Here is a 23,035-nt window from a genome sequence, read left to right on the forward strand (position 1 = left end):
CCGCCAAGGCCTCTTTTGTGCTCCCAGATTCCTGGGTGCAAGGTGGCCTCATTAGTGCCCGGAGACCGCCCAATCTCCAGGGAGCAGGCAGACAGACAAGGCGGGGACCAGGGGCACAGAGATCCAACTCCGGCCTCTGAGTGCCTTGGCGGCCATTCCTTGGGCCCAGCCTGGAGACGGCCCCCCTGTGGGAGGCTAATCTTAGACCTGCCTTTGTCTGGCCCCAGAGTGGACGCAAGTGTCCGTCTCTCCCCCACCACCTCAGAGCACTATAAACCCCAGACCCCTGGTAGCAGGTCGCAGTCGACGGCCTCAAAGTTCCTGGGTATTTGGACCACTGCAGACAATACCTTTCCCAGCTCCCTACTCTGAGCTCCAGAAGCCATGAACCCTCCCTCTACGAAGGTAAAGACCCAGGGATGGAGGGCTGACTCATCATACCAGGGGGTAATGAGAGTGCTAGCTCAGGGGGCTGGAAGAAAGGCTGAAGGTGTCTCTGCTCTTGGTCTTTTCCGGCATGGCTCTGAGGCAGGGGACGGGTGGACCTTTGATGGAGACTCTGCCTTGGCTAACATTGGATTATGTCCAGTTCTCCTACCATCTTGCATTTTTTGCGAACTTACTGGTATCAGGTGCCGAGTTTCCACCTGTCCTCTCGTTTAATCCTCCCAGCAGGCTTGCACAGTAGGGATTATCTAATACCCAGTTTAAAGGTGAGAAAGCTGTGCCCCCTGAGAGGGTAGGAAACTGGTCCAAAGCCAGAGTTCGGTTTCCCCCGAAAGGGAGCAGGCAGACAAGATGACAGCTGGGATCCTGCCAGTCCTTGGTTTGCACGTGTTTGCCCGCTGTGGGGAGGGGACGAACCAGGGCCTCTGTTCTCCTGAGGGTACAGACTGGCGGCGCAGACAGACTCACACAAGCCTGTTTTCGGGTGGAGTGGTAAGCGCGCTAATGAGGTACAATGGTCTAAGGGTACCCAGAGGAGAGAGGGATTCATTTCGCCCAGGGGGGGCCTCAAAGGGCTTCCTGGAGGAGATGCTGTGCTGGGTCTTGAAGGATGAGCAGGTAAAAGAGACAGACAGGAGCCCTTCAAACAGCACTGGGCAGAGGCAGCAAAAACTAAGGGACAGCGAGGGAGGAGCGCGGAGCCAGCGGGGCAGGGTCTGGGCGTAGGGGCTGGATGCGGGCGCGACAGGAAGACCCCAGAGCCCTGTCTCCCCCTCTCCAGGTGCCCTGGGCCGCCATAACGCTCCTGCTGCTGCTGTTGCTGCCGCCCGCGCTGCTGTCACCCGGGGCGGCCGCGCAGCCCCTGCCCGACTGCTGCCGCCAGAAGACGTGCTCCTGCCGCCTCTACGAGCTGCTGCACGGCGCGGGCAATCACGCGGCCGGCATCCTCACGCTGGGCAAGCGGCGGCCGGGGCCCCCGGGCCTCCACGGCCGGCTGCAGCGCCTCCTGCAGGCCAGCGGCAACCACGCGGCCGGCATCCTGACCATGGGCCGCCGCGCAGGCGTAGAGCCAGCGCCGCGACCCTGCCCCGGGCGCCGTTGTCCCGCCTCGGCCACCTCGTCTGTCTCGCCTGAGGGGCGGTCCGGGGTCTAAGCCCTTGCTCGGGCCCTGTCCTGCCCTCTCCCTTCTGCCCGTTCGTTGTCAGCCCCAGAAAAAGGGCAATAAAGACGAGTCTCCGTTAGCGTGGCTGGTCTCGGTTCCTGTGCGGTTGCGTCCTGCCCTCCAGAGGGCGTGAGAGTCTTGCGAACTATAAAAAGCCGGAGGGTCTAGCAGCCCGGCTCTAGGACATCTCAGCTTGGGCGTCGTTGAACCCGAGACACTCTTGGATAGGGAGCTCCCAGAGCAAGGAACCGTGCAAGGCTCTGGGGTGCGGAGAGAACCGCACGTGTGCATGCTTGGAGGGGAGGATGCAGGACAGACATGTCCTCCGATACTCTACTAGTCGTTCGGGATCAGGGTCTTTACGGAGAGACACAGGAGGGGAGGGAGAGCAAGGAAAGCACACAGAGGAGCAGAATCTGGCTGAGAAGAAGTAGGAGCCAAGCCTGCCGAAAAGGCAGGGAATATGAGTTTCAACATGAATCGTCTAGAGTGGCTGCAGGTGGGGAGCGGTGAGGCGTCGGAGGCGAGACGGTTAGGTTCCTGCACCCCGGATTGAGGAAGCCCTCACAAACCACCAGGCTTTGCACTTTATTCTGCAGGTAGCTGGGAGTCATGAGAAGTTCTTAAGCAGGGATGGGGAAAAATGTTCCTGCAACTTTAGCCTAACACATCTGTTACTGGTTGAATTGTGCCACCCCTGCCCCCAATTCATATGTTGAAGTCCTAACCCCCAGCACCTCAGAATGTGACCTTATTTGGAAATAGGGTCGTTGCAGATATAGTTAGTTAAGATGAGGTCATACTGGAGTAGGGTGGGCCTCTAATCCAGTATGACTAGTGTCCTTATAAAAAGGGGGAATTTGGACACAAAAACACACACAGGGAGAACCCATGGGAACATGAAGGCAGAGGTAGGGAGACGCATCTATAAGCCAAGGAACCCCAAAGATTACCAGCAACCCACCAGAAGCTGGGAAAGGCATGGAACAGATTCTCCCTCACAGCCTTCAGGAGGAACCCACCCAGCCTGCCGTCATCTTTTTTCGGGGGCAGGGGCGGGGGCCAGAGATTATCCCTGAACTAACTACTGCCAGTCTTCCTCCTTTTTCCTGAGGAAGTCTGGCCGTGCCCATCTTCCTCTGCTTTCTATGTGGGACGCCTACCACGGCATGGTGTGCCAAGCCGTGCCATGTCCGCCCCCGGGAGATTCGAACCGGTGAACCCCGCGGCCGCCGAGAAGCGAAATGTGCAAACTTAACCTCTGCGCCACCGGGCCGGCCGACCTGCCCGCCATCATCTTGATCTTAGATTTCCAGTCTCCAGAACTGAGACGACAAATTTCTGTTGTTGAAGCCGTCCAGTTTGTGCTACCTTGTTACAGCAGCCTTAGGAAACTAATATAACACCCAAAAGTAGAGGCAGAGAAAAATGTGGCACTTTTACACAATCTAACATCACAGACAATGTCGGGCTCGGACATGGGGAGAGAGGGTGAGGAGCACCAGCCTGCCTTCTCCCCAGCCCATCTCACTGCCTTCAGCTGTTTTGTTCCAGGAAGCAGCCACCCTAAGCCGCCACAGTGAGCAGCCCCAGTAATATTCTGCTTCCGTAATGAAAACGTCCTATGTCTGGTCTCCCCTGGGTTCTTCTTGCTGCTGTACTGGTTCTGTCTTGGAGAAGATGGAGATCAAAGTCCACTTTGGAGACTGGCAAACTGACCCTGCCCACCTTTAAACTATCTTTCTTGGTGCCAAACTTGCCTCCAGCCTCTCTTCCACTTGAATGGCAGCAGAGAGAAGGAGAGTTCAATCCAGACGGTAAGAAGGGGGAGACTGGGGGAGACAAATGCCATCCGACGCACTTGTGTGCCAACGGTATGTATTGTGCTATTAAATTCTCACAAACGCATGAGGGTACAAATTGTTTTACAGTTGAGGAAAGTGAGGCTCAGAGAGGCTAAGACACACAATTAGCAAGTGACAGAGCTGGAATTCTACCTGGTGGACTCCGAAGCTCTTTCCATACACCCTGCGGTACTCAGAGGCAGAGTTCGCCAGTGCGCCCTACACAAACTGAGGCACAGGCGAGGGTGAAGGAGTGCCTTCTGGAAATTGAGTTCCTAGTCTTCCCGTAGATCCCCGCATTGGCAAAACTAGCCTCTTTAACCCTTGCTGTCTCATACCGGAGCACAGAGAGCGGGGTTGCTGCGGAATATCCGAACTCCAGCAGGCGGCACTGTGAACCCGACACCATTCCCAGCGTAGGCGGCGCGCGGGGAAACCCGCGGGGAGGAGCCACCGGGAGCTGCCAGGGAACCACGCGTGGGGGCGTGGCCATCCTGGAAGGAGGGCGTGTCTCTCATTCAAGCCCCGCCCCACCTCTTCAGGCCTCGGCTCCGGGTGGGCGTGTCCCGAATTCTCTCCCGGAGAGACACGCGTGGGCCGCTCCCCTCCCGGAGGAGGGCAGCGGAGAAGCGTGAGGGTGTCGCTGGCTGCCCCTCCCGTGCGGGGCCACGTGGTGGGCGCGGGCCGAGCCCGGGGGAAAGAACCCTGCCCGTGGGGAGGTGGGGGGGACCGAGGCGGCGCCGAGCCGAGCCGAGAGCTGCGGGGTTCGGAGCAGAGAGGCGGCGGCAGCGGCGCCGAGAAGGAGGGGAGGAGGCAGGCGGGCGCATGGGGCGCTCCGGCCCCGCCGGCAGCGCGCCTCCTCCGGCCTGGCCGCGCTGAACGCCCCCGGCGCTACGCCTCGAACCCGAGCCCCGAGGCCATGCCGGTCATGAAGGGGTTGCTGGCCCCGCAAAACACCTTCCTGGACACCATCGCCACCCGCTTCGACGGCACGCGTGAGTGGGGCGGAGGCTGGGACTGGGGGTCCGAACTGGAGGCCAAGTCTCCTTCGGCGCCGGCGCGGGTCTTCTGCATGTGGTGAGACCCTAAGGCGAAGAGAGAGTGGAGTTGAGGGGCTAGGAACTCCCAAAGCTGCAGTAAAGGCACAGGACTGGGAGCGCCCTGCGAGGGGAGGAGGGGAGAGGGCCAAGAGTGCGGGGGACTGACGTTGGGGGTGTGACTGGAGGCAGGAAAGGCTCTTTGTGCGGCAAAACGGAGGAGAGGCCTTGGGAGCCGCCCACTCCCAGACAGAGCTCTGCTGGGGGCGTGTATGGGGGTCTCCGGAGACGCGGAGGTGGGAGTAAGTGGCTCAGGCGCTCCGGGGTCTACTCCCAGACGGCTCCAGCATCTCCTTCCCCCGGAAAAAAAAAGAGAAAGAAAAGATCAGACTTCGGCAGGACCTAGCTTGAATTTAAGGTCACGTAGCCCAAATCGTGGCCCGTCCACGTCAGAGAGAGGTGAGGCAGGAGGAGTGGGGTGGTCCTTGTGACGGAGGGAACTCCTTGCTCGCCCACCCTAGCTTGGGTTCCAGGTTCAGCACCTTGGACAGCCACATTCCTCCTTCCCTGCCTCTTCTCTCGCCATTCCCTTTCCTACTTTGGAGCCGAGAGATCTCCTCCTGCCCTCTTCGGGCCAGTGCCCTGAATCTGGAAGGTGGGGGGAGCGGTACCCGAGGGCGGAAACCGAGCTCCCGGGGCCCTACCCGCCTTCCCCCCACACCTCCCTTGTTTCCATAGCGCCCATCACCGGGGCAACAGGCCCTGGGATGGAAGAACGAGGCTGCTGCCCAGGGCCCAGCGCCTCTCAGGCACCCTTGGTGTCCCCATCAGCTGCCGCACCCCCAGACACTCACCTCTCCTAGCTTCCAGGGACTAGTTGTGTCTCAGGGCCCTACCCTCAGCTGAGACTCTGTCCCTGATGGCCCACAGAGCCCCCCTGTGGCCTCCTACCCAGGAGACAGCCAGCTTGGGTTCTGCTGCTGGGGTTACTGGAGCCACAACTTCATTGCCCAACCTTGTTAGACTTTGAGTCCTGGGGACAGACCCCCTGAAACTAGCTGAAGGAATGCTGAAAAGAAGACCTTTCCTGGAAGGCAGGGAATGAGGACGCTACTCATCACTGTCTCCCTCCCCCAACAAAGGAGATTTGTGAGTTTGGATAATCACTGCCTTTTGGTTTCCTATCAGTAAAATGGGTGTGATATCACTGGAACCTCTGCCCTGTCCACTCTCTAATAGGACGACAGGACAACAGCTATGATGTGCTTTGAAAGCTGTGCTCATGTAGGGGAATCATTTCTCTTTTTCAGTGTAGCACTTGCTATGTGCCAGGACTTGTTCTCCCCAGGTAACCCATGTAACCCTCACAACAACCATGTGAGAAAGATACATTATCCCCCACTTTGCAGATAAGGAAGCTGAGGCACAGACGAGTTCATTAACTTGCCCAAGGTTACAGAGTAAGTAAGTGGCAGAGGTGGGGTGCTAGAGCCCATGCCCTTACTCACTATGCCAGGCTGCCTCCTACTAGCTTGAAGGCAGGGGAACAGACAGCACGACCTCTTGGGATTCCTTCTCCAAGCTCCTAGTAGTCCCTGTCCCAGTTCCAGGCCACCCTTAAGTCCTTGTCCTTTTGCCTATCTCTTCTTACTCTCATTTCAGAATATCCAAAAGGGAGATCCAGGAATCACGTGGAAGCCTCGGAAGCTTCTGTCTCTGTGATCTCTGACCACAGCTCGTGGGAGGTACTGCCCACCTGGAGGCTGAGCTCTCCTCCTGGCCTTGACCTGACCTTTACCTCTTCTTTCCACAGACAGCAACTTCCTGCTGGCCAACGCACAGGGCCCACGGGGCTTTCCCATAGTCTACTGCTCTGACGGCTTCTGCGAGCTCACAGGCTACGGCCGCACCGAGGTCATGCAGAAAACCTGCAGCTGCCGTTTCCTCTATGGTCCAGAGACCAGTGAGCCAGCCCTGCAGAGGCTGCATAAGGCCCTGGAGGGCCATCAGGAGCATCGGGCTGAGATCTGCTTCTACCGAAAGGATGGTGAGAGGGCCTGGCCCACCCTGCAGCCCTGCCCAGACCCTATGCCTTACCCAGAGTCCACCCAACACAGTGGAAGCCTGGGTGCTGGTCTCCACACTGCCACAAGCTGTCTGTGTGACACTGAGTGCATCCCTGACCCTCTCTGAGCCTTGGTTCTCCCATCTGGAAGGTGAAGGAGTTGGCTGACATAATCTCGGGGGTTCTGTCCAGCTCTAAACCTCTGCCGAGCCCTTAGACTATGCCAGGAACCAAGGTGGATGAGAGAGGGATGCCACAGGCTGCTCACTCCTCTGCCCCATCTCCCCACACCTGCAGGCTCTGCCTTTTGGTGCCTCCTGGATATGATGCCCATCAAGAATGAGATGGGGGAGGTCGTGCTTTTCCTCTTTTCCTTCAAGGACATCTCTCAGAGTGGAAGCCCAGGACTTGGTCCCCCAGGAGGCCATGGGGACAGTAATCATGGTAACTGCAAGTCTGGGGAAAAGGCATGAATGGTCAGAGGTCTTCACCCAAGGTCACACAAGACCTCTCCATACCCAGCCTCATGAGATGAGCACCCATTTATCTCTGTACCCTTCTTCCCAACAGAAAACTCCCTTGGCAGGAGGGGAGCCAGCTCGAGACTTCGATCTGCCAGGAGGCAGAGCCGTACCGTCCTACGCCGACTGACTGGCCACTTTGGCCGCCGGGGCCAGGGAAGCATGAAAACCAGTAATGTGAGTCCCATCTCTACCCCAGCATCTCCCAGCCTTAATTCTGAGGCACCCTTGCTACTGTCTCCCTGTTTCCCTGTTTGTCTGGTCTCCCTCCAGAGGCTTGTTCCTCTGTCTGCCCATTTCTCACGTACAACTCTCTGCTCTATCCCATGTCCCCTCACATCTTTCATACCCGTCTCCTTTGCTGCCTTGTGATTGACATTACTCTGCTCTGAGGATATCGCAAGGGTGGGGTTCTAGCAGAAGTTACATCACCTACCTTTGTGTCGTCAGGGTACATTATGGGGGGTAAAATCACAAGCAGTGGTCCTAGGGGGAAATCCCCTGTTGGCAGTGTGGCATGCAGCCCTGTGTCCCATTCCTAGGACCCTGATAAAGCCATAGGGTCGCGTCTCCAACCCTCTGTAGAGGCTGTTAGGGCTACAGGGAATGGGGTGTGCCGTGCCAGCTTCCCCTCATTCCTGGGGTATACCCATCCTCTACTTGGGCCCCCAGAACCCAAAAGGAACTTGAGGGAGAAGTTAGTGACCTCTCAAGCTAGGCTGTGTGCCTGATTTGTCATAATCTCCTTCTCAAGCAGGGTGAAGGTCAAGCCTTATAAATATCCCCCACAAAACATGATTGATTCAGAAGGGGGCCTGAGCAGTAGCTCGGCAGAGGAAGGAAGTGTCAGGTGCCAGCCCCTGAACCATCTCCTGACCCTCTCCCTCCTCTCATGGTCATGCTTGCAGTGCCCACCCCCCCTTCCCCATCCCCTGCCTCTCCTCCCCACTAGCCTTGGCTCCTCTTTCCCCCAAGAGTCCCCAACCGCCACCCCTCTCCCCTTAGAACGTGTTTGAGCCAAAGCCATCAGTGCCCGAGTACAAGGTGGCCTCCGTGGGGGGGTCCCGCTGCCTCCTCCTCCACTACAGCGTCCCCAAGGCTGTCTGGGATGGCCTCATCCTCCTCGCCACCTTCTACGTTGCCGTCACCGTCCCCTACAATGTCTGCTTCTCGGATGATGATGACACCCCCATAACTTCCCGACACACCCTTGTCAGCGACATCGTTGTGGAGATGCTCTTCATCCTGGGTCAGACCCTCTGCCCTACATACCCTGGTGGGTGGGCTGGAGGGACCCACTCACTCAAGCCTTGCTCCATGCTGGGCCTGGAGGACCCAGGTGTTCAGAGCCCATCCATTCCTGGATCTTTAAGTCCTAATGATCCATGTGCCCTCATTCCTGACCCTGAAGCCTTCAGCCTTTAGACCTGTTCTCCCTGAGGACCAGCCAGAAGCCCAATCTGTCTTCCCCATTTCTGCCTCCAGCTCCATTCTGGGTCTCTAAGGCTGGTTCCTGGCTTACCCAGTTCCTCTGCCCCTTGGAGTTCTTAGGCTGAGGCCCCCTAGTAACAGCCTCTTGTGCCCCCAGATATCATCCTGAACTTCCGTACCACCTATGTGTCCCAGTCTGGCCAGGTGGTCTCTGCTCCTCGTTCCATTGGCCTCCACTACCTGGCCACCTGGTTCTTCATTGACCTCATTGCCGCTCTGCCTTTTGACCTGCTTTACGTCTTCAACATCACGGTGGTGAGTGACTCGTGTCCCACCATGCAGCCCAGCCTCCCAACTTCAGCACAGTGTCTCCCATTAAGGGACTGACCTCAAACCCAGACTCAGTCCTTCCCATCAATCCATCTGCGAATATTTGTCAGGCACCTGCTGTGGGCAGAGCTCTAGGCGAGGTGCTGAGAAAGAGCTGAGAGGGTCTGTGCTCTTGGGGAGCTCAGCTCCCAATCTCCGACGGAAGCTGAGACAAATGAAAAGCTAACTAGGGCTACCAAGGCGGTGTTGATCTGATGCCAAATGAGTGGTACTTTTCACATTTTTATTTAACAAACAACTGATGAGCATTTAGCTGTCTGCAAAGCACTGTGTGGGGCATGGTCACTGTGGGGAAAAGGCACAAGGATTCAGCCGCCAAACACTAAGCTGGTGAGGGGGCAGGACTACTGGAGGGCACAGCAGAAAGAGAAGAGGTAAATGGAGTGGAAGATGGGGTCCAGGTATTGCTGCGTGGGGGCTGGGCACGAAGCAGCTGACCTCGGAGTTCCAGGCTGGAACATGGGCATGCGCAAAAGTGATCTGAAATTTGGCCAGCACCTGGGAGGCCAGAGCACCCACCCCAGTGAGGCAGAGGCTAAGGTGGCCTGGGAAGCGTTCCTGAGGGAGGAGAGAGCAGAGCCAGACTTTAGACAGACAGTAGGATTTGGCTGGCAGGATGAGGAGAGAGCATTTGGGGGAGCATAGTAAGCCAAGACAAGGAGGTAGGGGCTGTGAGGTAGATTTGGAGGCAGAGAGGGCCAGGACTTGTGTCCTCCCAGCTCCCTGGGGCTGCCAGAGGTGCCCTGAGTGCTCAGCTCTGCACCCAGCCAGCAGATGGTAGGTCTTCTCAAGTCCGGGGTGAGAGAGTGCCACCCTGTGTCCCCAGGCCCCCTTGGTTCTTGGGTGGGGAGGTGGAGAGCAGTTTCCCTGTGCGCTCGCTCTCTGCCACACTTAGCTATAGCGGGAAACCACCTACACGCAGCCGGATTTAACTAGCCGCCAACGGGCTGTGGGCCTCTTCCCCTGCCTGTGTACACGTGTGTGCACTTTCCCACACACGTGCATGTGTGTATGTCTGCCCTGAGGCTCCAGCCATTCCCAGCAGAGCTCCCCACCCCTCCTCGTGAGTGCCCCCCGACCCCTGTGCCCACCAGGCTGTGTCAGCCAGGCAGACAGCTGTCCCTGAGGGAGAGGGAGAGCGGCAGAGAGCCCCTCTCCTACCTCCCAGGCAGTTCTCCTCCTCTGGTACCTTCAGGAGCACTTTACAATTTACTAAGTAAGTTCTTTCACACATGTCATCACAAAGAAGCCTCACAATAACCCTTCAGGGCAGATTCTCTTATCCTTCTTTATCAGAGGTAGATGCAGAGGCTCAGAGAGGTTAAGTGGCTTGCTGAAGGTCACACAGTTAGCAGTGGAAGGCAGGAGACCGAAACCAGATCTCCAGACTCCTAGCCTAGTATTCCTTCCAACATACCCAGGAAAGCAGGGTACCTGAGTGGATGGTCAGCCACAAGGGAAGACGAGGAGCAATGCCGGGGCTGGAGGGAGGCAGAGCAAAGACAGAGGATGAGGGAGCACTGGCAGAGCTGTGGACTTGAAGGAGCCCGCCCTGGGACATTCTGTCCAAGGAGAAGGAGAGGAGGGCCCCAAGGGAGTGGGGCCCAAGGGCAGGTGACTAGGGGAAGCCCTGAAGCACTCAAGTTTGGAGTCAGGAGCTCTGGGAGCTGGAGGCAGGCAGTAAGCCCTGGGGAGGGTCCATGTGGGGGAATCAGGACCACCTCCTGTCCAGCTCCTTCACCTAAAATTAGAGGAAATGGCATGAGGTGGCTCAGGAGGCGTGTAGGGCTAGGGCTACAGAGGATGCTCCGGGAGGCCCCTGGAAGGACAGTGAAGGACCTTCATACCAAGTGCCCCGGGCGCTGCCCCAGAGCCCCCAGCCCTAGCCTCCAAGCTGCCCCCACCCGTAGTAGTGAGCAGATAAGCCTCCACCTGCCCTCCATCTCCAAGATTGGAAGGGCTAACTGAAGCATTAATAACCACAATGAAAACAGTTGTAGTGCTAATATTAGCTAACATTTGCAGGACCCTTACTGGGTGCCACTGGCCCCATTGATCCCCACCTAACCCCACAAGGTCTGAGACCTCGCAGCCCAGGCTCCCTCGGTCCCCACTCTCCTTCCCTCAACATTTCAGCACGACCTGCTCATCTGCAGCTGACCACAAGGGGAAAGGTCCCTAAACCTTCCCCAGTCCTCAAGGGGCCACTCCCATCACAATTGCTGTCATCTCTAACAACCAGTTCTCATCCAACTGCCAGTCGTGCCCTGAGGGCTTTGAGCGGGGCCAGAGGTCATTTAGCCTGTTGCCCTCCTTTGACCTCCATCAGCTCACTGTGCTAAGAGAGAGTAGAACAAATAGACTTTGTTGTCAGCCCTGATTTTTTTTTTTTTTTTGAGGAAGATTAGCCCTGAGCTAACATCTGCTGCCAATCCTCCTCGTTTTTGCTGAGGAAGACTGGCCCTGAGCTAACATCCATGCCCATCTTCCTCCACTTTATATGTGGGACGCCTACCACAGCGTGGTTTGCCAAGTGGTGCCATGTCCGCACCTGGGATCCAAACGGGTGAACCCTGGGCCACTGAAGCAGAACGTGCACACTTAACCACTGCGCCACCGGGCCGGCCCTGTCAGCCCTGATTTGAGTCCCAGCTCCATCATTTCCTTGGTCTGTGACCTTGAGTAAGTCACTGGCCTCTCTGAGCCTTAGCTTACTCATCTGCAGTCTGGGAATGATGACGATAATTGGACTGAAGGATAGATTATTTTATGAGGACTACAAATACTTAGCCCAGGGTCTGACACATACAGTAAGCACTTACTCAGTGTTAGCTATTATTAGTGTTAGTATTATTCTCTCCCATCTGCATTTCTTGGTCACCTTCTCAGGACAACAGGGATGTTTCTCCTGCTGCAGCTTCCCCTGGCTCCAGGGCATCTGGTGGCCAGGCCCTGGGAGGGGACATGGGGGCCGTGAGGGCTGTCAGGAGGTGTGCCTGCTGACAACTCCCCACTCCACTCCTGCAGACATCGCTGGTGCACTTGCTGAAGACCGTGCGGCTGCTGCGGCTCCTGCGGCTGCTGCAGAAGCTGGAGCGGTACTCCCAGTGCAGCGCTGTGGTGCTCACGCTGCTCATGTCCGTCTTTGCGCTCCTTGCCCACTGGATGGCCTGTGTCTGGTATGTCATCGGGCGCCGGGAGATGGAGGCCAATGACCCGCTGCTCTGGGACATCGGTGAGCCACCGACCCCAGGCTTTCACTGAGCACCCATCCACCTGCCCTGTCCACTCAGGCCCCCAAGCAGATGCCTCCACCAGGAGCCACACCCACCACCCCGTATTCCACCATTCATCCAGCAAACATGCACTGAGCTCCTTCCGGGTCAGGCGTGGGAATATTGATTTGAAGACAAGGGCTCTGCCTTGGGGGGACCTCACAGCCTAGCAGGGGAGCACTATCAGTAATAGGCGATTAAAATACAGTATGGGAAACACTGATGGTCAGGAGGGTGTTTTGGGAAGAGGGAGCGATACCTCCACCTAGACCCTTCCGGTGGCTCCCCACCACCCTCTAAATAAAGTCCACACACAGTGCACGCCCTAAATAATCCTGCAGCCCTCTCTGTACCCACCTGGCTGCCCTTTCTCCCATGCTGCCTGTGTACAGCCACAGTGGCCTCCCTCCAGCACCCCGGGGATGCTGCTTTCTCACTTTGGCCCTTGAATATGTTTTCCTTTCTGGAACCTTTCCCTTTTGTCTTCCCTCTCTTCTTCACCTAGGGGACTTTTCTATTCCTTGTAGTCTCAACTGAAATGCTCTGTCCTAAGGGAGCCCTTCAGGAATTCTAGCACCCTACCCCCACCCCTCACTGGGCTGGCTCACCCTAACACACGATGACTCCTAGGACACGCTATACCTCCCTTTTAGTAGCTCGTCTCCCACCTGTAATGATGTATTTCACAACTCTTTCTCCTCCGGTTGTAATTTTACCAGGGCAGGGAGAATGGCTGGCTGGGTCAAGTCCTAGCGCCCTGTGCACGAGAGGTGCTCAATAAACTAATTATTAGAGACTTGAAGGGGCCCCTGAACAGTCGGTAGTGTAGGGAATTCTTGGACTGCGACTGTAACCAGTTCACCGTGATTTTCCGGTGCCAGCCTGTGCAAACCTCCCTTGCCTCTCTAAATACTTGCCCAAGGTCAAGCGCAGGCAGTGCAGGGAAACCCAGTTCTCCACCTCTCTCGCAGCTGGGGCTCCTTGCATTCCTCCACCCCCAGGCTGGTTGCACGAGCTGGGCAAGCGGCTAGAGGTGCCCTACGTCAATGGCTCGGCGGGCGGCCCGTCGCGGCGCAGCGCCTACATCGCTGCGCTCTACTTCACGCTGAGCAGCCTCACCAGCGTGGGCTTCGGCAACGTGTGTGCCAACACCGACGCGGAGAAGATCTTCTCCATCTGCACTATGCTCATAGGCGGTGAGGCCGGGCCTGCCAAGCCGCAGGGTGGCTCTGCTAAGCCCCGCATGCAGACAGGGAAACTGAGGCCCTAAGAGGGCAAGGTGTCCACCCACGTCCAGACAGTCGTGCATTCATTCATAGATATTTTTTCAGCACCTACTACATGCTGGCCCTGGGGGATGCCACAAACAGGCGTGGCCTTTTGCAAAGGGGTGGGGAAACCCAAGTTCACGACTTAATTTGCGGGGTAGGGGGCATGAGAGGAGCATTAGTTCTGACCCCTCTCGGAACCACCCTCTATTCCCCGGCCCAACCCAGCTCCTGGTACCACGTAGACACGCAGGAGCCCACTGACTCTCCTGGCCCTCCTCAGGAACCCAGAGGCCCGTCCAGGGCAGGGTGGGTTTGGAAGCAGGCGAGGAGGCGGGAGGGGTGGCCGCCCCTGACCAGCTGCCCGCTGCCGCCGCTGCAGCACTGATGCACGCAGTGGTGTTCGGGAACGTGACAGCCATCATCCAGCGCATGTACTCCCGCCGCTCGCTCTACCACAGCCGCATGAAGGACCTCAAGGACTTCATCCGCGTGCACCGCCTGCCGCGGACGCTCAAGCAGCGCATGCTCGAGTACTTCCAGACCACATGGGCCGTCAACAGCGGCATCGACGCCAACGAGGTAGGGCGCGTGGCACCTGTGTCTACTGCCTGGCAGCACAGTGGGGAAAGGGTCGCCACCTCTCGGGGTTTGAAATGGGGCACATGGGACCGAGGGAGGTGAGGTGCTGTTCACGAGGGCAGGAGCCCACCCAAATCCAAATCCCTTTTCCTTCGTACTAGAATATGGGAGCTGAAAGGGAGCGCAGGTCTTAGCTAGTGCCATGCTCCCTGCAACCCACGTTTTGTGAACGCCTGCTTTGGACCAGCCTCTGTGCTGGACAAAGGTTGCTCAGAGATGATCATACTCAGCCCTTGCTCTCAGGAAGACACCAGCCTAGTGAGGGAGGCAGACAGGTAAACAATTACGCAGTGAATTCCACTGTACTGGAGGGATGCTGGTGCAGTGGGGTCCTCATTGTGTCTAGGCCTAGAGGAGTCAGGGAAAGTGGCACATCAGAGGGGAAGAGAAGGAAAAGACAAGAAGGAAATCGGCCTGCTACGGGAAGGTCATTCCAGGCAGAAAGAGCAATGAGAACACAGGTCTGGAAATGTTGACACAAAACAGTAGGTTCAGGGAACTGAAGTTAGTTCAGTGAGCCTTCAGGAACTGGTGTGTGAGTGCAGTGGAGGGAGGAGGGCGAGAAGAGTGCAAGAGATGGGGCTGGGGAGGCAGCCATGCCCAGCCCATGGGTGGTCTTGAATTTAGAGTTTGTCCTGCAAAATTTTTAGGCTGGGGAGTGGCCTGGGGAATCTAGAAGGTATTTTTGAGAGCAGGAGCCATGGGACTCAGGGTGATCAGCTTGTTGCAAGAGAGGAGCTGGGAGTGACTCCCAGGTTTCTGCCTTGGGCAAAGGGCAAAGGGATGGAGGCATTACAGGAGAAAGACTGGACTTAGCGGTAAAAATGAGAGTCCAGGGTTGGGCCATGGTGAGATGGTGGTGCCATGGGAGATCCAGGTGGGGTTGCCCTAGATAGTTGAAATACAGGTCTGGACCCAGATGTAGGGCTCTTCTGGGCTCACAGGGAGCAAGGAAGCCATGGAGCTGGTTGCCATGATACAGGGAGAGTAGGAAAAGTAAGAAGAGAGCCAAGGGCTACACTGAGGAAGAGGAGCCTGGGGAGGAAATGGGAAAGAAGCAGTCAGAGAGGTGGGAGAACAGAGGGAGAGGTCAACGTGCCAGAGTGGCCCAGGGGCTCCATAAGATGAGGATGGAACTGTGAACACTAAGTTTGGCCCCTAGGAGGTCATTGGTAATGTTCAAAGTCTAGTGTAATGCTGCATTTTACAGGCGGGGATACTGAGGCCTAGAGAGAGGAAATGGATTGCCCAGGGTGCACAGGGCTTTGAGAGCAGAACTGACTTCTAGTCTCCTGACTCCCTGTGGAAGGCTGACCCACCAGGGATGGTTCTTGCATGTGTGGGGTTGAGTAACCAGTACACGTGTGTGAGAGACCAGTGTGTGTAGCCATGGGCAGTGGACAGACAGAAGACCTAGTCTCTGACCCAGAACTTGGGTTGGGAGGTCCACACACAGGCAAAATTGAAGTTAGACACACAGAAGTCCTCCTGAAGGTCAGGAATGGGTAACTTCAAAGCAAAGGGCAAGTTGGAGCTCTCTCCTTGGAGACAGCTCAGCACATTTGTAGAACTCAAGTAGCAGCTGCAGGGGGATGGCCAGAATGACCTATGCCCCTTATGCAGTTACTGCGTGACTTCCCAGACGAGCTGAGAGCTGACATTGCTATGCACCTGAATCGGGAGATCCTGCAGCTGCCGCTATTTGGAGCAGCGAGCAGGGGCTGCCTGCGGGCCCTCTCCCTGCACATCAAGACTTCGTTCTGCGCTCCTGGGGAGTACCTGTTGCGTCGTGGGGATGCCCTGCAGGCGCATTACTATGTCTGCTCCGGCTCGCTTGAAGTGCTCCGTGACAGCATGGTGCTGGCTATCCTGGGTGAGGACCCCCTGACCACTACCTACCCCAGAACCTTCCCCCAGAGGCCTTGGGAGTGGCCAGGAATCCAGGGACTGGGATACCCCCAGTGGATATCTGGAATTCCTACTGAGGAGTACTCTTTCTGGTCCCTTTACCCTACTAGCACCCCCTTTTGACCATTCCACTGGGACTATCCCCTAATCCCATTGGCCATCCCTTAACCCATCAACCCTTCCCCAGTGACTATCCCCCAACTGAATTGATCCTTTCCCATTGCACATCCCCCAATTCCATTGACCTTTTTCCATGGACCCTCAATTCCATTCACCTTTACTCTTTAACTGACCCCTCTGGCCCTTCTTTATTGATCATCTAATTCCATAGATCATTTGTCCAGCCTTACTGACATCTCCCACTGACTGCCTCCCAACTTCACCAGTCATTCTTCACCAACCTTTTCTGAACCCATTGATTATTTCCACCCAGTCCCATTGATTGACCCACCTTCAACCATCCTCCAAACACTGGCCATCCCTCAAATCCATTAATCATCTCCCACTGATATCCTCTTGGTCCCCCTGCCCAAGCTGACTGTCCCCATCCCTTATCCACAGGGAAAGGGGACCTGATTGGGGCAGATATCCCTGAGCCGGGGCAGGAGCCTGGGTCAGGAGCAGGGCCAAGCTGCGTGCTGAAGACCAGCGCTGATGTGAAGGCACTGACCTACTGTGGCCTGCAGCAGCTGAGCAGCCGAGGGCTGGCTGAGGTCCTGAGGCTCTATCCTGAGTACGGGGCTGCCTTCCGGGCTGGCCTGCTCCGGGACCTCACCTTCAACCTGCGCCAGGGCTCTGACACCAATGTATGTAGACCCATCATGGCCTCCATCTCCACCAAGGTCCTCTCCTTCAAAGCAGACCTCCCCTAGCCCCAGAGAGAGCCTCATGCTTCTCCTTCCACCCTGAAAACATCATCTGTCAACCCCCTTCCATTGCCCCTTCCATGCTTAACATCTTTCAACCCCACTGACTCTGCTCCATTGGCCATTACCCAATCCCATGGACCATCTCTCACTACCTCTACTTCCAACTCTACTGACCCATCTCCTGTTGGCCACACCTCAGCCTCATTCCAGATACCTCAAAGGACCCTCCCTTTGGAAACAATCTCCCTTGTGTGCCCCTCCTCCGTGAAGTCCCTCTCTAGACCGGGCACCATCTCCTGGGGCTTCCTCTTCTCCACTCACCAAGTGTTTCCTGAGCCTGTTTTGGTTTAGGCTCTGGGCCAGATCTACAGTTTACACCTTAGGCCTTTGTCTTTTACTGCTTTTCAGACTGACTTTACCACTCAGGATTTCTCTGAGTCGGAGTCGGAGGTGTCTCTGATTCAGGTCCACAGAAAGGCCCCACATTCTCAAACCCCGCAACACTGATGGGTGGGACTAGGAGGTGCTGTCCCAGGGGCGTGCAGAGGTGTGAGTCAGCTTGAACCCCCTATGTCCCCGCAGGGCCTCAGCCGCTTTTCCCGATCCCCTCGCCTCTCCCAGGTAACACTCCCTTCCTGGGTGGGGTTGAGGTTGCATGGGGGAGAGGCCGTGAGTGGGGGCACCTTTCCTTGGCTTCTCCGCTGCTGGGAGAAGGGAGAGGGGATGGGGAGCGGCAGCCACCAGTGAAGGCCGTCGCTTAATGAAAGGCCTGTTATTCACCGTCCTGCAACATCAGCTGCCCCTCTGCCCACAGCCCCACTCGGAAAGCCTCGGCTCCTCCTCTGACAAGACCCTGCCATCCATCACAGAGGCTGAGGCTGGGGCAGAGCCCGGGGGTAGTTCCAGGCCCCGCCGGCCCATCCTGCTGCCCAACCTCAGCCCAGCGCGGCCCCGGGGCTCTCTGGTCAGCCTTCTGGGCGAGGAGCTGCCCCCATTCTCAGCCCTTGTGTCCTCCCCTTCTCTGTCCCCGTCCCCATCCCCTGCCCTGGCTGGCCAGGGCCACAGCCCCTCCCCTCTTGGCCCCCCCAGGGGCTCTGCTGCCTGGAAGCCCCCCCAGCTTCTCATTCCCCCACTGGGAACCTTTGGACCTCCGGACCTCAGTCCCCGGTGAGACGCCAGCCTCCTCTGCCTTCCCCATACCCCTGCTGGCTTCCAGAACCTTCTCTGGGCTCTGTCCCCAGCATTCCAGCCAGTGCTTCTCCCTGTCTCTGCCCCATCTGCCCACCCCACCCTTCCTGATCTGCCACAGCTTGCAACCCCACCCTCTATGACCGCTGCTCCTCCCCAGCTCCCTGGCGCTGCTGCCCCTGTTCACCCTCGGCTGCTCTGCTCTGGCCCTGTCCCTCTCCCCATGGGACTGATGACCACTGCCCCCGTCCCAGGATAGTGGATGGCATTGAGGACTCTGGCAGCACAGCAGAGGCCCCTACATTCAGGTTCAGCAGGCGGCCTGAGCACCCTAGGCCCCGTTCACAGGCCCCTCCTACAGGTAAGGGCCCGCAGTGGACCTCAGCTTGCAGTCACCCATCCATCCATCCATCCCACATGTCGAAAGGGCCTACCATGTGCCAGCTGCTATGCTGGGAATACACAGATGAACCAGACCTGGCCCACACTCTTAGTGAGCTCCCCATCAGGTGGGGGAGATGCCTGTGTACTCAGATAAACCATTCCAGAACAGGGGGCTAAGTACCACGACCAAGACAAGAACAGGGCTCTGAAGTAGAAGAGGGCACCCCTCACTCTTCCTCTTAGAGGGGACGACACTCAAGTGGGTCTTAAAGGGTGGGTAGGAGTTTGAGGGGAGGGGCAAGGCAGTTGTAGAAAGGCATGGAGGCATGACAAGAAGAGTACCTTGTGTTCAGATACCAAAGAAGCTCTGTGCTGGGGTCGGCTCCGTGGCCGAGTGATTAAGTTTGCGTGCTCCCTGCGGTGGTCCAGGGTTTGGATCCTGGGCGCAGACATGGCACTGCTCGTCAGGCCACGTTGAGGCGGCGTCCCACATCCCACAACTAGAAGGACCTGCACCTAAAAATATACAACTATGTACGGGGGGGGTATGGGAAGATAAAGCAGAAAAGAAAAAAGAAAAAGATTGGCAACAGTTGTTAGCTCAGGTGCCAATCTTTAAAAAAAAAAAAAAGAAGGTCTGTGCTTAGGACTGGGTGGGGCGGGCGGGGGACAGGGGGAGGGCCTGGGGAAGTTATAGGCTCTTGAAACCAGCCTGAGGGGTTTGGGTTTCCCATCATCCTGACCCTGGAGTTTCCTCTCCTCCTGCTCTCTGCCTGCCCCATGACAGGAGGGGGCCCAGCCTAAGCTGCTCCCTGCACTCACCCTGCATCCCTTCGCCCCCTTCTGCCTGCAGGGACCAGGCCCAGCCGGGAACTGACCACTGAGGCCGAGGAGGTGAAGGAGGTCTGCAGGCTGAACCAGGAGGTGGGTTGGGGCTGGATCCTCCCCTCCGGCATTGGGAATATCATGTTGGGATCAGAGCTGTGCCTCGTATAAGAGCACTTCAGGGTTTAGAGCCAGAGTCCTGAATTCAGATATTCACACTAGCGGGTGACCTTGGGCAAGTCCTACAACCACTCTGAACTTCAATTTACTCATCTAAAAATGGGGGAAATAATACATTCTTCCCAGAGCTGTGAGGAAGAAATGAGAGTGCACACATGCCTGGCCCAGTCCCTAACCCTACCCCTCAAAGCCTGACCCTCTGGTACCCTGACGCACTGTAAGTGCTCAGTGACGATTGCTTTCCCCTCCTTCCTAGCTGCTCAGCTTGTCCAGCCTGAAAAGAAGGGCTCTTCTCTCTCCACCACCGTGGGATTCTCTCCTACAGGGACCGGCCCCTCAGCAAGTCAGGATGCTCCAGTCCTTTCCTTTACCCCAGCCCTGGGAAATGAGCACTAAGCAGACCTGTGGGGCCAAGGACAGGGAGGCTGAGAGGCCTTGAGCCTGGGGAACCTGGACCCCAATGTCTGACTCCTGGTCAGGAAGAGCCCAGATCCTGTGCGCTGAGGCTCTGCCTTCCTGCTTCCTCAGGGATCTCAAAGATGTGCCACAGCACAGCCAGGCCCAGCCCTTGGGGGAGGGCCTTCCTTGGGTTCTGATAAACATCAGGCATCCCCGGGGGCAGACCTGGGCTGGGCGGGCCCTGGGGCTTGGGGTGGGGTCAGTCTCTGCTTCTGCTCACATTTTGTCTAGGCCAGTGGTTCCCAAACTTGAGCGTCTATCAGCAACTGGAGAACCTGTTAAAATGCAGACTCCTGGGCCTCACTGAATTTGGAATGTGTAGGGTGGGGCCCAGAAATCTGCATTTTAACAATTTTCTTAGTTGATTCTGTACTCCCCTGAAATTTGAAAAATGCACATTTTTCTACATCTTATAAAAATGAGGGGGAAATAGTAATAGCTGCTGCCCCAAATCCTTTTTGGAAAGAGGCTGGGGTATTTACATCTAGACAAAAATAACCCCTACCCTGCCTTCTTCTTAGGGTGGCTATGAGCAGAGAGTGGTTGCGAAAGAGCTTTGTAAACTGTAGAGGGGGGTGCATCAAGGAGGGTGGTGATTGTTGTGGCACCTGGGAAACAATTTGATGTGTTTTCAACAGATCTCCCGTCTCAACCAGGAAGTGTCTCAGCTTAGCCAGGAGCTTCGTCACATGATGAGCCTGCTACAGGCCAGGCTGTGTCCCCCAGGCCACCCAACAGTCTCAGCTTGGCCCCCAGATCCTCCTTGCCCCCAGCTGAGGCCTCCATGCATCTCTCCCTGTCTGTCCGGACCACGGCCTAGCCTCCAGGATACCACTCTTGCTGAGGTCCATTGCCCAGCCAGTGTGGGGACAGCAGAGACGGGGGCTGCACCCCCCAACCTGAGACCTTCTGTGCTGTCCCCCTACCCCTCAGAGCCTGACCCTCTGGTACCCTCCCCAGTGCCAGAGGCCTCACCCCTGACCCCAAGCCTCAGGAGGCACAGCTTCCGGTCCAGATCAGACACTTTCCACTGACCCCGGCCCCAGGCCCAGGCCTGTCTGGGGTAGGCATTGCCATTGCCGCCTGCCATCCAGGGAGGGGCTGGGCCCCCTGGCCTTCTGCCTTGGGTCAGCAGCCACCAGCTGGCCTGGTTGGCTCTGGATTCTCTGGACTTTTTAACAAAGCCTGGTCACTTCTGACCCTGTTCCCTTTTCCAAACCTTCCCCTATCCTCCTCCTCTGTGAGGGGAAGCACCTGAGGCCGTGGAACTCAACAGGCATGAGGTGGACCACGGTGGCCATTGGGCTGGGCAGACGAGATGTCCTGCTTTCTCTCCAGGACCTGGAGGCAGGTAGACATGGGGGAGGACAAGGGGATGGGGAAGGGCCCCAGATCCGGCTGGGAAATGAAGACTGAGGCAAGAGCAGGCAGGCTCTTGATGTCTAGAGCAAGAGAGATAGATTGCAGATTCCACTGCAGAGATTGCTTGGTGATATTGTGAGGTCTTCTGTCCTAGCCCCTGGGTCTCTGCTGGAGACCTTAAAGCGCTGTTGTCTCGAGAGCGGTAGGTTTGAGATCCTGACTGGCATGGGAGCAACTCAAGATTTCTTAGGCCTCCCACTATCAGCCCAGGCTGGAGAGGCTCATCTCATCCTACCGTCCACACAGGAAACAAACTGAGGACCCCCAGATATGTGTTCTTTGGTTCTCACAGCATTTTTCTTTTCAAAATATGAATGAATTGCTGATGTTAAAAATCAGGAGAATTCACATAAAAATCCAGATATTCCAACTTCTCTAAAAAAAATTTGGAAGATCTGGCAATCCTGGGCCAACATCCCACGTGGCAATACTTAGCTGGTGTTAGATGGCCACAGTCCTCTTTATTTATTTATTTTTTTTGAGGAAGATTAGCCCTGAGCTAACATCTGCTGCCAATCCTCCTCTTTTTGCTGAGGAAGACTGGCCCTGAGCTAACATCCATGCCCATCTTCCTCTACTTTCTATGAGACGCCTACCACAGCATGGCTTGCCAAGCAGTGTCATGTCCGCACCCAGGATCCAAACTGGCAAACCCAGACCGCCGAAGCGGAACGTGCGCACTTAACCACTGCACCATCAGGCCGGCCCCACACTGTCTTCTTTAGATGGGGCCTGTACTCTCCACTTCTTCGCAGTCCCCATGTTTCTCCATCATCTCTTGACACCCACCTAGCTTCCCTCATTTGGATTCTTTGTCTGATCTCTGTGGGTATTTGAGTTTGCAATCCCTGCCTTAGAGTGGCTCCCAGGTTCCTGTGCCCCAGTGGGTGCTTTTTGGGCCCTACAGTGTATATTTCTACCTCTGGCCTGGGCCTGTCAACATCTCTGTCTCTATCTCTCTGCAGGCTGTCACCAAAGGTGGTCTCTTCTGCTGTCAGCAACTTGAAACAGTCCCAGCAGCACTCCCTGTCCCTTCCCCGCCCCTAGACCTCAGCCGAGCCTGTTCTCCCTCCTTCCAAGATGGTCTCACTCAGGGTCCTGACTTCTTGCAAACTCACCCTGGTTTCCAGCTTTCCTTCACCACCCAGCAACCTGGGCTCACTTTTGGATAGGAAATAAATTCTTTATTTTTGTAGCTGTTTGCTCTTACGTTTCTGGGGGTTGGTCTGAGAGCCCCAGGGCTTTGGAGGAGCCTGCACAGCAGTCAATCCCCCACCATGCCCTAGGGCCCTGTTGCTGTCTCTCGAAAGGGCAAGGGCGCCAACCAATCCACTTGGCACTACATTCACGCCACCAGGGGCCCCAGGGATGAGGCAGAAACCTTAATGAGTCACTATGGGCCCTTATAGCCTCTCCTCCCCCCACCCCAGTCACAGCCACAGGTTCAGACACAGTATGAGGGAGGGACAAAGTCCTGGCTCAGGCCCACCTCCAGTCCTGGAAAAGTGGCCCAAAGGACTCCCCACCAATCCTGTATCACCTATCCTGTACCTGTTGCAGGCTAGGTACAGCAGGGTCTGGGGAAGAGCTGTCACCAGCCAAGAACCTGCTAGGAATCCCTCTCTGCCCTATCCCCTTTGCTCACCTAAACCCTCTCTTGCCTCTCAGCTTTCACTTCTCTGATGATCTCTGCGTGGGGGGTCGGGCGGGGGGGTTGT

The 23,035-nt window shown here is 56.8% G+C and overlaps 2 protein-coding genes across 3 annotated transcripts; both read left to right on the top strand.

Moving 5' to 3' along the window:
• The first annotated feature begins 280 nt into the window (after window positions 1–280).
• HCRT (hypocretin neuropeptide precursor) lies at window positions 281–1,688 on the top strand. Its single transcript, XM_001917375.5, has 2 exons — window positions 281–405; window positions 1,229–1,688. Exons 1-2 carry the CDS (start codon window positions 385–387, stop codon window positions 1,598–1,600), a joined length of 393 nt encoding a protein of 130 aa, XP_001917410.2. The 5' UTR covers window positions 281–384; the 3' UTR covers window positions 1,601–1,688.
• Window positions 1,689–4,049: 2,361 nt separating this feature from the next.
• KCNH4 (potassium voltage-gated channel subfamily H member 4) lies at window positions 4,050–22,512 on the top strand. 2 transcript variants are annotated; one of them, XM_023652513.2, is made up of 17 exons: window positions 4,050–4,448; window positions 6,304–6,537; window positions 6,853–6,999; window positions 7,126–7,253; window positions 8,082–8,325; window positions 8,665–8,822; window positions 11,925–12,132; window positions 13,174–13,368; window positions 13,823–14,022; window positions 15,706–15,955; window positions 16,552–16,796; window positions 17,442–17,480; window positions 17,674–18,026; window positions 18,302–18,408; window positions 19,285–19,355; window positions 20,534–21,242; window positions 22,283–22,512. In XM_023652513.2, the coding sequence occupies exons 1-16, from the start codon at window positions 4,373–4,375 to the stop codon at window positions 20,927–20,929; spliced, it is 3,051 nt and encodes a 1,016-aa protein (XP_023508281.1). In that variant the 5' UTR covers window positions 4,050–4,372; the 3' UTR covers window positions 20,930–21,242; window positions 22,283–22,512. The 2 variants fall into 2 exon arrangements, with proteins under 2 accessions (XP_023508281.1, XP_070083355.1); XM_070227254.1 differs by having other exon boundaries at window positions 4,231–4,448; window positions 20,534–21,246.
• Window positions 22,513–23,035: the final 523 nt, after the last annotated feature.

This window comes from Equus caballus, chromosome 11 (assembly GCF_041296265.1).
Source record: "Equus caballus isolate H_3958 breed thoroughbred chromosome 11, TB-T2T, whole genome shotgun sequence".
In the NCBI taxonomy this organism is placed as follows: Eukaryota; Metazoa; Chordata; class Mammalia; order Perissodactyla; family Equidae; genus Equus; species Equus caballus.

Bases quoted from the DNA above. Each gene is read 5' to 3' on its own strand.
- HCRT (XM_001917375.5), top strand. From the start codon at position 385: ATGAACCCTCCCTCTACGAAG. The intron at 406-1,228 runs GTAAAGACCCAG...CCCCCTCTCCAG, and splicing joins TGAACCCTCCCTCTACGAAG to GTGCCCTGGGCCGCCATAAC.
- KCNH4 (XM_023652513.2), top strand. From the start codon at position 4,373: ATGCCGGTCATGAAGGGGTTGCTGGCCCCGCAAAACACCTTCCTGGAC. The intron at 6,538-6,852 runs GTGAGAGGGCCT...CCACACCTGCAG, and splicing joins CTGCTTCTACCGAAAGGATG to GCTCTGCCTTTTGGTGCCTC. The intron at 7,000-7,125 runs GTAACTGCAAGT...TCTTCCCAACAG, and splicing joins CCATGGGGACAGTAATCATG to AAAACTCCCTTGGCAGGAGG.